A 16,612-nucleotide genomic window follows, 5' to 3' on the forward strand; every position below is an offset into this window, starting at 1 on the left:
GAATATCATGATGCCCCGACTGCGGGACATCTCGGACGTGAGAAGACTTACGTCCTTCTCACGCGCGACTTCTACTGGCACCACCAGTATAAGTGGGTGCGCAAGTACATCCGTGCTTGCGAGGTGTGCCAACGCGTAAAGCCTGCGCCGTTTGCGCAGGCTCATTTGCAATCACTACCGACTCCGTCGGAGTGTTGGAAGTCCATGTCATTGGACTTCATCTTTGGTCTTCCCCCGGACAGCGGAGGGAATACCGGTGCTGTGGTCTTCGTAGACCGCATCAGCAAGATGGTACATCTTGCTGCGGTGCCAGCAGAGGTGACCGCGAAGCAGACGGCCCGTCTGCTCGTCGACATGGTGTTCAAACACCATGGCATGCCGACCGACATCGTGTCGGACAGAGACCCGCGCTTCACAGCGCACCTGTGGCAAGAAGTGTTTACACTTCTTGGGAGCCAGATTTCAATGCCGACTGCGGATCATCCGCAGACGGACGGTCAAACCGAGGGCGTGAATCGCGTGCTCGTCGATATGTTGAAGAGCTACGCTCACTCGTTCCAATACTGGAGCGAGTGTTTGTCGATGGCGGAATTCGCCATCAACAACTCGGTGCATGCCTCTACCGGGCATACACCGTTTTATGTGAATGTCATGCGGCATCCCCGTCTGCCGAGTTTACTCGGAGTGGTGACTCCCACTTTAAGTGGGGGAGGATCTACGACTGCAACACAGCAGTCGCAAAAAGCCGCTGACACCTGCACAGTGTCAGCCGCGACAACAAGGAACAAGACAACCAGGTCTGCGCGGGGCGCAGACCTTGGCAGGAAGAACCAAGGGTCAGCGCCTTGCGCTGACCCCCAGAACAAGGAAAATGAGTCTGGGCAGAACACAGACTCCACAAGGAACAAGGACCACGGGTCTGCGCAGGGCGCAGACACCGCGAAGAACCACGCAGAGGCCGGGCCTCTAGCGGAGAGCGAGCTGAACGCGTTCAGCTCGGATGCGATTGCTTCATCAATAAAAGACAAGCCGTAATTCGGTTTGTCCAGGACACGATTGCAGCTTCTGTGGATAAACAGAAGCTGAACGCCTATAATATTGGCAGGGGGAACACAAATGAATTCAACGTGGATTCATTGGTTTTGTTATCTACTCAAAACCTGCCTAAACATGCAGTTTCGGATTTCGGAGCAAGTAAGCTTGCTTCGCGCTTCATCGGGCCATTCACGGTGATGGCACGGCACGGCAACGCTTACACGCTAGACATACCGTCTAGCATGCGCCTCCACCCGACATTTTATGTCGGGCGGTTAAAGCCATACCTCCAGCACGAGCCAAGTGGCTCGTCTGACCCGAAGAGACAGACTCGGCAGGGGAACCCCTCCTCTCCAGCGCGTTGTCGCGCTGCAGCAGTTAATACAGTCGGGCCTACAGCCCGACCGGCACGTTCAAGGCGGTCAGGGAGACCGCCAGAGCCGGGACACGAAGGAACAGAGCGGCAACCGCCGCGCTCTGAAGGTACTCCACGACCGTCACTTGGTCGTGGAGCAACACGAGATGAAGGTCAACACGGCGTTGACCATCGGGGCGTGTTACCACCACCTCCGCCACCGCTGCGAGACGCACGCGGAGAAATTCGCTGGATCATCCAGCGAATTGTTGATCATAGGAAAACAATCCGAGGTCCGGATTGTTTTCGCATTCGCTGGAGAGGTTTCCCTCCCCAACACGACACGTGGGAACCACGGAACGTCCTGCTGGAGGACGTTCCGGAAATGGTGAGGGCGTACGAGGAGCAGTACGCGCTGGTGCAGCGGAAGTAATACGAGCGCTGCGATCATCGCTAGCACCCGAACCCTCACGTGCTAAGAACTTAGCACGGAGCTCTTTGAGACTCTCGGGCACACGAAACGACGTGTACCCGTTCAGGTCGCGGTCGCTCAAGCGGACCGCGCCTGGGAAGCACTTCGTGCACTGAAAGCCCTCGGGCACAGCGCACGGCACATTAGCCTCCTCAGCAGCAACATGAAGTTGCTCCAGCTTTCCACGCTTCGAGTATGTCTCGAAGCGATCACGCGCTTGCTTAATCCGATCACGGTAAGCACTGGGCTTCTTGTTGAAGTTTTCAACAAAGGCGTTCCAACTTTGACAAAGTGCCTGCCACTCGGGCACTTTGCTGCGAGAAGATGTCTTCTTGCTTTGAAACCATCGGAGCTCATGAAAGAGTCCGATGTAGTAATCGCGCCTTTGATGCGTTTCCGCATCAAAGTGCAGCTCGGCAGCCACAGCGTCATCTTTGATGGCGCTGCATACGTACAGAGGTACCTCATTCGGAGGTACCGAGTTCCCATACCGGTCCGCAATCTCGGACGCGGACGGCATCCACGGATCGCGCGCTGCAGGCGCAGCGCGCGGAGAGCCTTGAGCTTTGAAATCACGCGCTGCAGCAACAGCGCGCGGAGTACTGAGAGCCCCAGCGGAAGCGAGTGGGGTATCGCTCTCAGTACGCGAACGCTTCGAACTCGAAGCGTCCGATTCGTCCCCTTCACGCGGACGAACGTTCTTGGCGTAAGGGTCGAGCGATTTGCTCGAGACTGAGTCTTTACGCTTTGAGGGCGAGTCCTCCTCGCCCTCCATATCTTCACCGTCGTCGTCGAAGTCGACGACGTCGTCGTACTTCGCCTTCTGGCGTTCGAAGTAGTCCTCGATGGAGAGATGACTCCCCACCGACTTTGTGGACTTCTTCTGAGGCGCGCTCATCGTTGAATGAGCGCGGATTTTTCTCCAAACGCGGAGAATTGACGAATGGCCAATTCCAAAAGATTGACGTGCGGGGACCCCGCGCGTCTAACCGTAAGGGGGGATGGTGTAACGGGGTTACACGCACAAGTGGCTGCAAGCCACTTGTGAATTTAACAGATAGGTTATCTGTTAAAAGTTTTGGATACTTCCTCACCTTGGTGTAAGACACACCAATGGATACATTGAAGTGGACCACCACAGTGAGTGGTCCACACATACCCAAAATATCCTATTGGTAGAAAGCACCATCTTTCTACCAATCAGAGACATGCATATTAGCGGGGCTCTGACAGCCAGCCGCTGCCAACCCTTTCATAGATGATAAACAGTTTTTAGCAGATTTTAGAGGAAGATCAATTTACAAACAATACAGTTCTCATTTTACCTTAAATTAGCTACTTGGTGTTTTATTTGATTTATATTATACTTGTGGACTCAAGTATAATTAATTCAAATTATTAATAAACTCCTACGCTTCCTCATACACGCAGCGCGACGTGTAAGCTAAAGTAGTGAGCCAAAGTAGGCCCACTACAAGAATTATGTTCCGCAACTCTGTCACGTCCGGAATACACAATCGCTGAGTTGAATCAGGGCACACTTGGAAATACAAAAGGCCATCGGCGATGGTAAAACGGCGAAGTCTCCTCGACCCGGTGTCAATATCTCAGACGATGCCTTGCATAATTGGCCGAATATGGGGTCTGTAGCTTGGTGACGCCTGCACATACGTAGTATGTCAACGGGGTGAGTGACCTGCTGCGCAAAAGCACTTGCCTCCTCGGAGTCGGCGTATTGGAGGTGAGCTGGTGTAGCAGTTCCGAGAAACTGATAGGACGGCTCGTGTCGTCGAACCAGTCGGGTCGTCTTCATACACTATCCGCAACGGTATCGGTGCTGCCGGCGATCCACCAAAAACGAGGCTGGAATAGCGCGATCTCGTTTAGCCACCGTGGTAATCTCTGCGAGCGCGTTTGCTGCTGCAGTAAGGATTCAATCGTTCAGTGGTCGGTGTTGAGCAAGAAAGGCTTGTCTAGCGAATATACCTTCCAGGTTCGCATAGCGTGCAGCGCTGCTAGAAGTTCCTTTCACATGTATGTAATAAATTAGCTCCGCTCGTGAAAGCTTCCTACCGTCATACACGATAATGCGTTCCACACCGCTATCACCATACTGGAATAAATACCCACCAACCGCAAAATCAGAGGCGTCCACGCTCACGTGGAACGGTTTCTCGAAATCTGTATGGGCGTGAGTCGGAGCCGATGACAGCTTCTGCTTGAGCGTCTCAAACGCCACCATCTGCGCCGAGGAAAATGTAATCTGGTCCTTCGGACGTTTGGTTTTAATAAGTTCGATCAGCACGGCGACGTTCACAGCAAACCCGTCGCAAAATCGGCTAACGTACACACAGGTCCCGACGAAAGACTGCAACTCGCGCTTGGTCCCGGGCGAATGCCAGTCCCGGATGACTGCGGCTTTGACGGGATCGATCCGCACGCTGTCCACACCAACAACATCACCCAAACAGGGGATTTCGCGCGCGCAAAAAACATATTTCTCGATCTTCACGTACAACGGCTGTTCCGCGCATATATCGATTGCACCAGTCGGTTGAACCATGACGGACTACATGAAATCCCCATAGGCATCATCAGGTACTCGAAATCCCATCGGGCGTGGACAACGCTGTGTAGGGAATAGAATCCTCTCGCAACTTGACCTGGAAGAAGCCCCATAGCAAATCTAACGCTGAGAACATGCACCCGCGAGACATCGCGCGCAGAATCTCGTAGATTCCACGATAATCGTGAACGATCCGCCACTCGCCGCTGGCCTTCTGCACACAGAAGGTCGGATGGCGAAGACGACGGCCGGATCAATTCGGCCTTAAGCATCTAGCGCGTCCATTCCAGGATTGCCTCGCGCTGCGCCCTTGAAAACGGGGACTGGTTCCGGTGAACGGGCGCCGCGTCTGTAACGTCGATGCTCGCATCCATGTTGCCTTGGCGAGCCGGAGGGAACGGTTGTAATTCTGATCTGAATACAATATCTCTATATTCCAGCAACAATGGGTACACTTCTGTACCCTCGAGCGCCTTCCAGGCCGCTGCTGCTTTCGGGACCAAAGTGGTCTCGTCTGCAGAATTAATCAGGAAACAAAATTCATTGTCAGCAGCTTGTAGGAGTTTAGGACATCCCGAGACCGGACTAAGCTCGTCCGGTCCACCTCGGACTGGTGACTATGAGTATAATAATCACGCACACGATACTGAGCACGCCGCCTCGGAGAAATGCGCGGGTGACTGCATCGTCGCCCACCTACACGGACTCCTGGCTGGACGCCCGGCTTTTGTCGCACCGTCTTCGCTACCCAGTCGATGATTGGGCTCACCGTTTCGATCCACGGCATGCCCAGCATGACGTCGCATGACTCCGGGGTCTCCATCACGAACGCCCATTAGTGTAAATAGAAAGTCAGGTACAGTAATAGAGAGAGAGGTTTCACTCGCCGGGGAATGACAGCTTGGTTTCCGCCATCAAGGCGGATTGTCAGCAGTCGGGCATGCTCGTAGACGCTCAGTCCAACACGCGTGGCGAACTGCGAGCACACTGTATTGAAGGATGCACCGCTATCAATAAAAGCAGACACAGACTGGTCTTGGACCAGGTCTGGCTGCTAAAGGTGATCATGAGGAGAGGATTTCTAGCGCATCACCACAACGTCGTCGTTTTCGTAGTCGACGTGTGTTTGATGGCCAGAGGCTTGACGCTGCGCTGCCGCCTGGTCGACTACAGCCGCGTTTTCCTTGGTGGGGCGCCAGCCCACCGAGCCTCCTAGTTTGTTTAGCAACCGGGCCCTTGCTAGGACACACGGGTGCCTTGTGCCCCTTGAATCCACTCTTGAAGCAAGTTGGCTCAGTATGGGTATCTACAGATCTCGGCTTGGACGGGGGTTGCGAATTTGAGCTTCCTGTGTCATTGCCCTTGGTTTCCCCTTGATTCTGCTTTGGGGCATTTGTTGTTGGTACTGATTTAGCCTTCGGGGCCTCCCGAGAGTCCTCAAAGCGTTGAGTGTGATTGATAGAGTCCTTTAGCGTGCGTGGGCAATTTTGCGAGACGTATGAGTTCGTGTCCGCGCGAAAGTTCCGCTGGTAGAACCAGCGCTTCACAATATCGGACATGTCGATGTCCGACATGGACAGCAACTGGATAAACTTGGTGCTGTAGTCCTGTTGCGTGGTCGTGACGCGCAGATCATACATCTCTGTCAACATCTTGAACTCGAAATTATTATCACGATACCGTGATCGGATCTGTGGCTTAAACAGAGGCCACGTGCGCGGATTATTACCCATCGCGTGCTTGAATTCACGATACCAAGCCATGACGTCTACGCCCAAAAATGATACGACGTATCCACGAAGCGTGAGTCATTGCTACTCATCTCGATGGTGTACGCCGCGAAGTACTCTTCTATGTGGAATAACCACAGCCCCAAATCGTCCTCGGCGCGCCCGTGAAACTTCGGCAGGTTAGCTTTCTGCTTCTGACGATTGGGCCGTGCTTGCATCTCATACATCTCCTGCTGGAACCTAGCCTGCTGCACCATGCACGAATGCATTTGCTGCTAGCTAGTGGCCATGGCCTGCTGCTGTAGCGAGAACATGTTTACTAGATTAGCCAGCAGCTGAGCCGAATCGGTTCCAGGCAGCGCTGCTGGGGGCGGGATATAGTGCCCTTGTCCTGACGATGTTGCTGGTGGGGCTGACCCGGGGCGCGCCGGCGGGGATGGTGGGGCAGGCCCGGAGAAATCTGGTGGTGCTGGTCCAGCTGTAGGCACCTGCGTAGTTGGTGCCGCGGGGCCCACGTTTGCACCTGCAGGAGGCGGCGGCACCTCGGGGGTGCTGCCGTTCTTCAGGCATAATCTCGTACGCAGCGCAGCCTTCGGCCCCAGGCACTTGGGAAGCATCAGTGGAGTCCATTCGCGGCGCCTGGTACGGTCGTAAGTTGAGTGATTCGACTTCGGTCTGCCGAGCGGTCTTCCTTGAGCTCGTGAGCGGACGGACGAATTTAGCTGTACTTCAGCGAATAGGTGTGGTGTTACCTCGAATGTTGCTGCAAAGCCTTCGGCTCTAATTTCGAAATTGGCTTGCCCTTAGTGGTTGCTTGGCCTTGCATCTTGTATAGCTGCGTGCTAGGAGGCGAAATGAAGACTGAATTGAATAAAACAGGCAACTACGACTCCGCGCTCTGCTCTACTCTCTGCTGTACAGCGGTCTAATGAAACTCACGCAGCAACGGACGCACCCATGTGATCGACGACGGGCGCTCTTCGCTGGATCCTCCAGCAACGGACTGCAATCTCCGTTACAAGTAATTCCAACCCTTAACTCTATACAACTCCAAACCTTATCTTGCGCTTCAAAACCTGGAAGGAAACCCGTGTAAGCGTTAATTTTGGTTCAGCAATTTGCGTATTTTACGAGTCAATCAATGTAAAGCGGATTGGCAATATGCCAAACTTAACCATTAAACGTGATCAAAACCCGCAACGCAGGAATTAAAAGTGCAACCATAGCTGTTTTTGGATGTAGAATAAAATTATGTAATGAATAGCTCGAGCGAGTCAACTCATCATTAAAGTTGCAATAGCAAACCCATACTTAGTACAACGAAGTACATACTTAGTGCAAGTACGCATGGCAGTAGATATTCCAGGTACTTGACAAAAGTGTATCTATTCGACATTTCTGTGGTCGATTGGTTACCGATTTCGACAAATTTGGCCGGGACACACAAATCAAAACTGGTTTCATAAAAAAAATTTGTCATAATTTTTATGAAACCAATTTTGATTTGTGTGTCCCGGCCAAATTTGCCCGCGTCAAACAAAATAATGCTTACAAACCTAGTACGAACCACGATTTAACCGAATGAATCGGAAGCGCTTTGTCTTGATCTTCTCTTAAGCTATTGATCGTTATAAAATGTTTAGAACTCTTGGAGTTACATCGGTCGAAAAAAAATATCTCCATTCCCGGACCCCCGAAATCCTGTACGCGATTATCTCGATCACTCCAAATGGTGGCTAAGCATCTTCTTGTTTGCCGCGGTCTCAAATGTTCTCGTAGTGAACAAGTAAAAACTAAGTGTGGTGAGATATGAGAGCAGCACTAAAGCACGAATCTTCCTCAGCTGCATGCGAAGTGGTCTACAAGTTAAATCCAGAAGTGTTCTGGGCGAAGCTCGGTAGTGAGACGACCGTGACAGCACGGCGTCACCAATACATATGACACCATCGAGGCTCATCAAGCGTGATGGTAGAAAGCAGGGCTCGCAAATGGCGATTTTCGGGTTACCCGCACCCGTCCGATCGCTCCACTTGTTCACTTCGGGTACCCGCACCCACCGTTCGGGTACCCGAACTTTGCCGGCCCATTATATACAAACAGAGCCATTCCAAACAAAATGTGCAATATATTGTGAGTTCATCTTTACTCTCAGTCGATGAGATCGCTATTAGATCGTTGCCAGCATTCTCGTCGTCCAGCAGCGGCGCCGTGAGGAAGAACGGGTGCTCGTCGATCGAGCTCTGGTAGAAAGGCAGTCGGTGCGTGGTGCCTCAGTCCAAATTTTCCCTTTAACTTAACAAGGTGTCTGTGTGTGAGTTCGTGTCCTCTTCCCAAAACTACATGCTGGAACATCGTAAGCTAGCGGTTATGATAAAAAACGTGCGTTGGGAAGCTATATTTTAAGTAGCTAGGGGAAGTCCGTCGTGGTGTCCGCTAGTGGGACGACCATGACATCTATCATGCTCGTTACGTTCTAGTTGCTGGGGTAGATGATTTCGGCAGCTTCAACTACTTCAATTATGTAAGCAACGACGATATACCTATACGTCTCCACATTTCTCTGGCATATGACGCCGTATTTGGCTGTCTGCGCCTGACTAAGGCCTTCAGCCGCACACCACTCGATTAAGTGCGATCACAAGATTGTCACACAATTTTTTGCTACATATGAATTTTAATTGAGGCACAAGGGTCAATCAATACTTTGTGTATGTGCTGGGAGGGCGGAGGGCGCACTTCAGAGCAAGTTAAGCTGTGGTGCAGGCTGGATAGGTACCGTAGACCATTGATGTTGTTGCTACCGGTACATGTACTTGGTTGATGCGGTATCGGAATCCGTACACCGATACGGTTCGTTTGAGTGAGTATACGTGTGCAGAAATGTTTGTGGAGTACAGATACGGAGCCCGTAAACCATAATGGAAAACGTTAAAATCACACGAACGGATCTGACCTACACAACGAACGTCCAGCAGTAAACAGAGAGAACGACAGGAGGCAAGGCCAAGACGAGAAAACGTTAAAATCACGAACGGGTCTGACCAACACAACAAACATCCAGCACAATACAAACAGAGGCAATGCCAAAGACGGGGGTGAAGGGTGATGCGTATCGCCTGTCTGGATGGCCTGTCGGGTGCTGGCACAGAAGAAACCCACACTTGATGTGCTGCCGCAGATCTATTGTATTACAGGTGTCCCCGCTGAATCTGCAACTGCCATCGGCTATCTACCGCGAACACAGAGTGTGCGGGAGTCTGCCAGTGCAGAAGATTTGCCACAGCTGTCTGGTGAGACGTACTGAATTAGTAAGATCATTGCGGGAAAATGTCTCTCTGCGGGAAACATCGAGTTGCTAGATCACGGTAGAAAATGAAAGGCCCACAATGAACATTACTAGTATATCTTAGATCAGGGCATCATTGCGTGCATCAAGAGTCACTTCACGCGCATTAAGGTCGAGGATAGCATTGATCGTATATAGTAGGGTTGCCGCAGGAGAAGATCTCAATATACACAGCGTTCAGTTGGGCGTCACAGGCTTGGAATGCTGTAACTCCGGCCACTATCAGGAACTGCTGGATGTATTCTGGCATCGTATCTAGCGCAAACTCAGCTATGGTGATCCGTAACATTCTTCATTGAAAACAGTACATTAGCGTCTATAAAAGCAGTACATTATCGTCTATGCGCAACCTGTGCAGATATTGTAACCTCGCAGTTTTTTTTGGTCCCACCTTTGCAGATTCGGCGGCGACACCTGTATAGAGGTACAACACTGTTATGTGTCCTTCACGCGTTCTCCTATAATACGTTATGTACGTGTGCTCTTGAGCGCGATCTGCTGCTCGAGACACGCCACGAACCGACAACAGAAATACACTCAAATGCTCGTTTTATCAAGATACTGAAATAAAATCTCAATTGTAAGAGACCCGGTATTGGACTTTTCCGGCCTTGTCATGACGTGCATAGTTTATTTGGCAGACACCATATTCACCGAGTCATTCTTGAATTTGGAATCCGGGGACCTAACCTTAACTTATGGGTGTACTTCACAAAATACGAGCGGTTGACTTTAAGTAGAAAAAGCATCTCAAATAGCATGAAGTGAAAGCTTTACCGAGCGCCAAGAGTAGAAGTACGTAGTCTACCATATCCCGAGTAACTATCATCCTCCACTCCCACTGACCCAACCACATTCCACATTGGAGGAGGAGGAGCAAACATCTTTATATACAGCCATTTCCCACAAAAAAATGGCGGTCCACCCAACATGTACAGATGTTCAACAATACGACAGTTCAGCATATGTACGTTACTGTACTTTTTACAGGCAAGCTCATGGTCACTGAGACAGTGACTGAGATCATGTCAGTAGTACTACGGTGGGTCCCCCCGTTTACGCAATAATAGGGCGGGCCTTATTGGACGGGGGACCCACTGTATAGCAATCTGTCCCAGAATAAATCCCAGACCACGGAATTGACATGCAGAGAAGGGGGAGACACTATCGAGCACACTTTTTTTTTATTCCCCAAGAGAAAATGCATCAGCAGCAGATACAAGCGAAACCAGGTGTATTATGATGTGCTTCCACTTCTTGCTACCGCTCGAATTATTTTATCCTTACGTCGTACTACACTGTACCATTCTTAGCGGTTGGATGATTATGTAACCGTCCCATAATCCAATCAAAAACTGTACAGTATCCCTTAGGCCTGTTAACGTTTTCTACAACTGACAAACATTTTACATAAACTGCCCAAACTGCATAAACTGCTTCAAAACGACTCTAAACATTCACTGCGTCCAGCAGATGTTTCCTGTTCCCTCTTTAAACAGAAATACTGCATTTTGAGTATCGAGTCCATGGGCGGTCGATCTATTCTGGGAGGCACAATTCTATCACAGATCCTCGCCCCAGTTTATCACATGGTGTTGTTATATAAAAGTACTAGTATAAATATGATAGTGCAAAGTAAGTGATGAGACACGAATGCTCCAACGCAAAGTCCACTAGCTAGTCAAGCCCGGCAACTCTGGTGGGGTCTTCGTACTGTATGCTCGCTGTATATTCACAAAATATGTCGTACAAATGGTTTGCAGAAATGAAAGGCAACATGCCTATCCCCGTTTACATCCCAGCTGAACATAAGCAGCACCAACAGTAGCTTTACCGAGTAAGATTCCGTAATCCTATCCGGTCCTTGATACCAGCTGACGATCGGTTTGCTCGCTGACATGGCGATTCGGGGATCGCCATGTCGAACCATTTTTCCACCAGAAAAGCACCGCTGACCCCGCAAGCTTCCGTCCATTATCGATTTTTCTTCCTACCCAAGACAAGCTCAAACAAGCTACGAAGATGAAGTTTATCCTGCAGGCTCTCACGATGGCGGCCCTGGTCGCAACTGGCGCTGCCGAGCTCCCAGAAGGTGTTTACCTGACTGAAACCCACGGCGGCCCCCACGGCAACGAGTACTCTGACGCGAAGCTTGTGAAGCCGGCTCAAGTCGTCAAGTCCGTCACAGTTTGCAGTGGTGACCGCGTGGATGGCATTGGTCTTGAGATCGAGGGTCTCAGTGAACGTTTGTATCACGGCGGTCGTCATGGCGACATGAACACCCGCACTCTAGCTACCGGCGAGCACGTGACCAGCATGGAGGTTCACTGGGACGAGCAGCACAGCCACACGCGTATCTTCTTCGTCAACCTCACCACCAGCATGGGCAACTCAATCTTTGGAGGAACCCCGGTGCCTCCTTCGGACACTCACCTTAAGGCAAAGGATGTTGCTAAGCCTGGCTACCAGCTTGGCGGCTTCGTTGGCTACGCTGGCAGGGAGCTCGACTCTGTTGGCGCTCTTTGGACCACGATTACCCCCTTGCCTGTCAATAATTAGTCTCAGGACTCGATTGCTAGAATCGAGTTTGCTTGATGCAAGCGAATGAAGGACGTGATGGATGCTGGACTCGGTTAGAGGGTGGAAGATCATTCATTTCGAAATAAACAAGGTTGCTGCGCTCTGGCTAGGAGATCATTTTTTTCTGCTTGACTTTTTTTCCTTGATGGATAAGATCTGTGTGGTTAGCCTCAGACAAACTACCTGACGTGTCCGCAATTTTTTCCATAGAATTTCATACTACCTCCGTTCGGAAATAGATGACCATTTCCAATCATATTTCAGCCTCTCCAACATAATTCCCCTTCTAAACCAATCGAGTTTGAATTCTGAATCTCCCGCGCTTTCCCGCTCACTGGCCACCACACACTGCTGGCCCCCGCACACTGGCTTCTGGATTCATTTCGAAAGTTGGCGGATGGGGGAGATTACGGATAGTGAACGCCAGGCCGTCTAGGAAACCCTACTGCTTCGCAGCGAAGGAGGCGTGCTTACACGTGGGGAGATCGTCCGGGTTGCAATGTACTTCCACGTGAGCCGCCAAGTTGTCGAGCGCATTGGAAGCGTGGAATCAACTCGATGGGAGATCGAGTAGCAGCTGTGGTCAAGTCAAGAAAGAGTGCAAGATGGACCGCCGCCCCGCTGCCCCTGCCAACCGCCTGGACGACTCTCCACCCCCAACCTCGCCGACGCCACGCGCTGACGCTGCTGCGCCGAGGCCTGGAACGCTGGATTCGACCTTTCGTGCCCGGATCGAATCCCCCCGTGTCTCGCATGTACATGCGCTACGTGCCCCGCGCTTGACTTGGCGCGCGTCGTGTGCTGGAAGCGATGCGGGATCTGACGACGATGGAGGGCTCGGTTGCTGACGATGAGCGTGAGGCGAAGGCTGAGAGCGACGCTTGGACGGAGGGCTCGCGCTTCCTGCTGCAGCGCCCATGGAGCGTATTATGAACTCTAATGGTGGAAATGATTACCGGCTCGAACATTTGCTAAGTACAAACTGATGCGAACGGACAGACTTCCAACGTCATTGCCATGCGATGCAACATCTCTCAGCAAGTGGGATCCTCGTAGCACCTGAAGTGCCCCTCAAGGATGAAGTGAGATCTTAGATCCATTTTTGTGCGGCGGAACAAGAACGCCTGCGCCTCTCTGGACTGTGTCTTGCTTAGTGCCAACTCTAGATCTCCAGCCCTCCCACATTTTAAACGCCTGCGCCTCTCTGGACTGTGCCTCGCTTGGAGTCAACTCTAGATCTCCAGCACTCCCACAATTTTATAATCAGGAAAATGAACGAGGCGGAGCGCTGCGCAAAAAAAAAACAAATGGTCATCTATTTCCGAACGGAGGTAGTAATACAACTTCGCTATGGTTGCACATTGCTACTGTTGCTCACGACGATGGTGGAGCTGGAAGGGGTGCATTCAGCGAAAGTGTATGCGAGGGTGTGGAATGAAATTGAAGTTGTTGATTCAAATGTACTGGGCAGATGCAGTACTGTAGATGCCCGTACTTAGAATCAAGTAATCGTGATTTTTGACGCGAATTTTTTGCTACATGAAAACGTGTGCTGCCAAAACACTATTAGGGGTTGTTAATGTCCGCAGCATCAGCACAGTTTTTTCAATTCAGCAAGTCGGATTTTTTTCGGGGCGTGATTGGCCAGATAAAATCCGCTAATGGAACGAAAAGTCGTTTCGATCAAGAGGCAGCCTCACTTTTTTTTTTGCAGCCCAAAGGTTCAACAGGGCCGCAATGGCCACGTGCAAGCTGAAGACATGTCACCGCGTGGAGAGGGCCACCGCTGAAGACTCGGCCCTTGTCACCTGCGATGTCAGCAGTTACGAGCAGAGCATTCATAAGGTCTCATTGGATCGGGTTGTGTGCAGCAAGCGTTGCTACAACGCGATTCTAGAGTCACAGCGCAAGGCCTCAGCGCAAACAGTCCAAAACAGTCCCCTGGCACAATGACGGCCCCAATATTAGCGTCACCTCCCTCAGCGTGTATGAGGAGGGTCGATCGAAATATTGCGACGTGAGTACTTGCGCATACTCTGCCGCATACCGGCTGTTTATATTATCTTTGCTCGAGTCATTCTCGTCGAGGACACAGCGAAGATGGCGTGTTATGATATCGTTATGATTTGATGATATGATGCAATCTAATTGGGTATAAATAGATTGTTAATTTAGCCAATAGGAAAAGTACAGCTCATCTACTTGTGCGCACTACATACACAACCTGCCGAAGGAGGAGGACGCATGGCGCCGCCACTGCAGTCCTCCTCGCTCCGAAACGGACGGCCTAGTAACTAGACCAACATTTCAGATACGTCTCCACGCACGATGAGCTCTGGTCGCAATGGAGGCGCTCCAACTCTTGGGTTGGAGAAGTTCATGGGAGACAATAAGGAAGGGGAGTACACCATGTGGGAAGACAAGTTCTTTGCCTACACCAAGGAGCAGGACCAAATTTACGAGCGCGGGGTTTGGAAAAGGACGAAATCCCAGCCTCTGAATTGATGGTCGACTTCCTGGATGGGCATCCGGAAGAACCGGCCAATACGATCGGTGAAGCCACCGCTAGGGATGAGGGGAAGGAGTTGCATTGGCGCCGCCAGCATTGGACTAGGGCTAATTCAGTTATTCGGAACCTGCTGAACCAATCAGTGACGAACATATTCCTCTCGGGACTATATCAAGCATGAGGTCTTGCGACATCTGGAAGCTACTGGAGAAAACATGTGGGTTGGGGACGCCGGAGGAGTAATCGAGCTATGCCGAAATTATCGGCTCGAACTGGAGTGACTTGGGGACCGTATTCGCCCAGTTGAAGCAGCTCCGCAACGACATGAACCAGAAGATGACGGGATTCGTCGGCAAGGAAATTGTGACGGAACACTGGCTGTGCATGGAGGTGCTGGCTCAGCTGCCCAGTGAGTTTTGGGGAAGCTCCATCCGCATGGCAGCGGAATGGTTTTCCATCGAAAATGTCGAAATAAGCTTGCGACGTGTCTTTGGTGATCGTTCCAAGAAGGAAATCAGCATGATCACGGAAAAGAAGCGTCCAGTCATGATCAATGTGGCGAAGAGATTCACGGGGAAGAAGCGCAACCAAGTTGAAGCGACGAGTGCTGAGCCTGGCAGCTGCTTCTACTGCTTTGAGGACGTTACCGTAAGAAGGACTGTCCGACTATGGCGAAAGCTCGTGGTCCGAAGCGACCGGATGGAGCGTTGTTCCGCTCGAACATCCGGGCTGCACCGAGTGCGAAGAAGAAACGCTTGATGACGGTGAACAAGACATCCACTCCGAAGAAGAAAACTTCCAGCGGAAAGGGCTCGAAGATGGCGACGGCGGACGCCCACGCCTACGACCAACAACTGGCAAAAGCAATTGAGGTCGCAGATGAGTTCGCATTCGGCGAGAATGTCCCTGTGAGTGAGGGGGAGGAGGCCGAGGACAAGGCGTTCAACCCGATGAACATTGATGCTGAGGTAAGGAAGCATTTTGGAGCGTACTTATCCATGTTAATGGAATTAGATGTTACTAACGATCTGTGGGTTGCTGATACTGGAGCAGGACTCGCATTAAACCCCATCGATACTGGTTCAGTACTCTTGGTCGAGGGCAACCCCACACTTTTGAGTACTGGAACTGGGTACCTCATTGAGTACACTGCAAGGCACGGTGAGATTTAGTATACTCATACGACAGGGTTACTATGTTGATATCTCAATAAAGAATGTTGCCTTTGATAAGGAGGGCAGTGGTAATCTGCTAAGTGCATACTACCTTGCTACACAGGGATATCGGCATATCAGGCCATGAATGGGAAATACCTATATTTCTTGGATAAAAATAATCGATTCGTCTTTGCTGCTGTAGCAATTGATGAAGTTTACTACTTACCAAGTAAGAGGGCGGGTGATAATACTAAAGTATCATCTGCCAAAAGTATGAATTCAACATTTATCCATAACACTATGAAAGAGTGGCACTTGCACTAGGTCATGTTTGGAAAGACCGCCTAATGAGGATATTGTCGAAGTAGTTAATTGACGGGGAACCACGCCTGGCACGGAAAGACATGGCAAGGGTAGCCTTCTTTTGCCACACATGTGCACTGGCTAAATATCGGCGAATGTCATACAGGAATATGATAGGAGAAAAGGCGACCAAACCGCTCCATACTCTACACATGGACTCTTTGGAAGTCTGAAGGGCTGTATGGTGCACCAGGGTTTAAGTATGACTTGACGGTTGTGGATGATGCCACCGCATACAAATGGTACTTTGTGATGAAATCACTCCATTGAGTGAAACCCCTGGGACTGTCGGATAGCTACAAGGATATAGGCTGCTGGAATATCAAGGGAAACCGGTACCTCACTGCCCGCGACGTGAGGTTTGATGTCACGTCCACGGCCAGTTTGATCACGAGTTCCTTTCCACCGGCAAAGATTGAAGTCAGTGAGAACACACTCAACGAGATATGTGGGTTAGGTAAATGGGTGCGAGTAGCAGGGACACACGCTCCGGAAAAAC

General features: G+C 50.9%; 1 protein-coding gene across 1 annotated transcript; it reads left to right on the plus strand.

Annotated features, from left to right (window-relative positions):
- Positions 1-11,526: 11,526 nt before the first annotated feature.
- IUM83_12354 (Amino Acid/Auxin Permease (AAAP) Family) lies at positions 11,527-12,063 on the plus strand (the record flags this gene model as incomplete). Its single annotated transcript, XM_067936975.1, has 1 exon — positions 11,527-12,063. One exon carries the CDS (start codon positions 11,527-11,529, stop codon positions 12,061-12,063), a length of 537 nt encoding a protein of 178 aa, XP_067800113.1.
- Positions 12,064-16,612: the final 4,549 nt, after the last annotated feature.

Source organism: Phytophthora cinnamomi (assembly GCF_018691715.1).
Source record: "Phytophthora cinnamomi strain GKB4 chromosome Unknown Contig2, whole genome shotgun sequence".
In the NCBI taxonomy this organism is placed as follows: Eukaryota; Oomycota; class Peronosporomycetes; order Peronosporales; family Peronosporaceae; genus Phytophthora; species Phytophthora cinnamomi.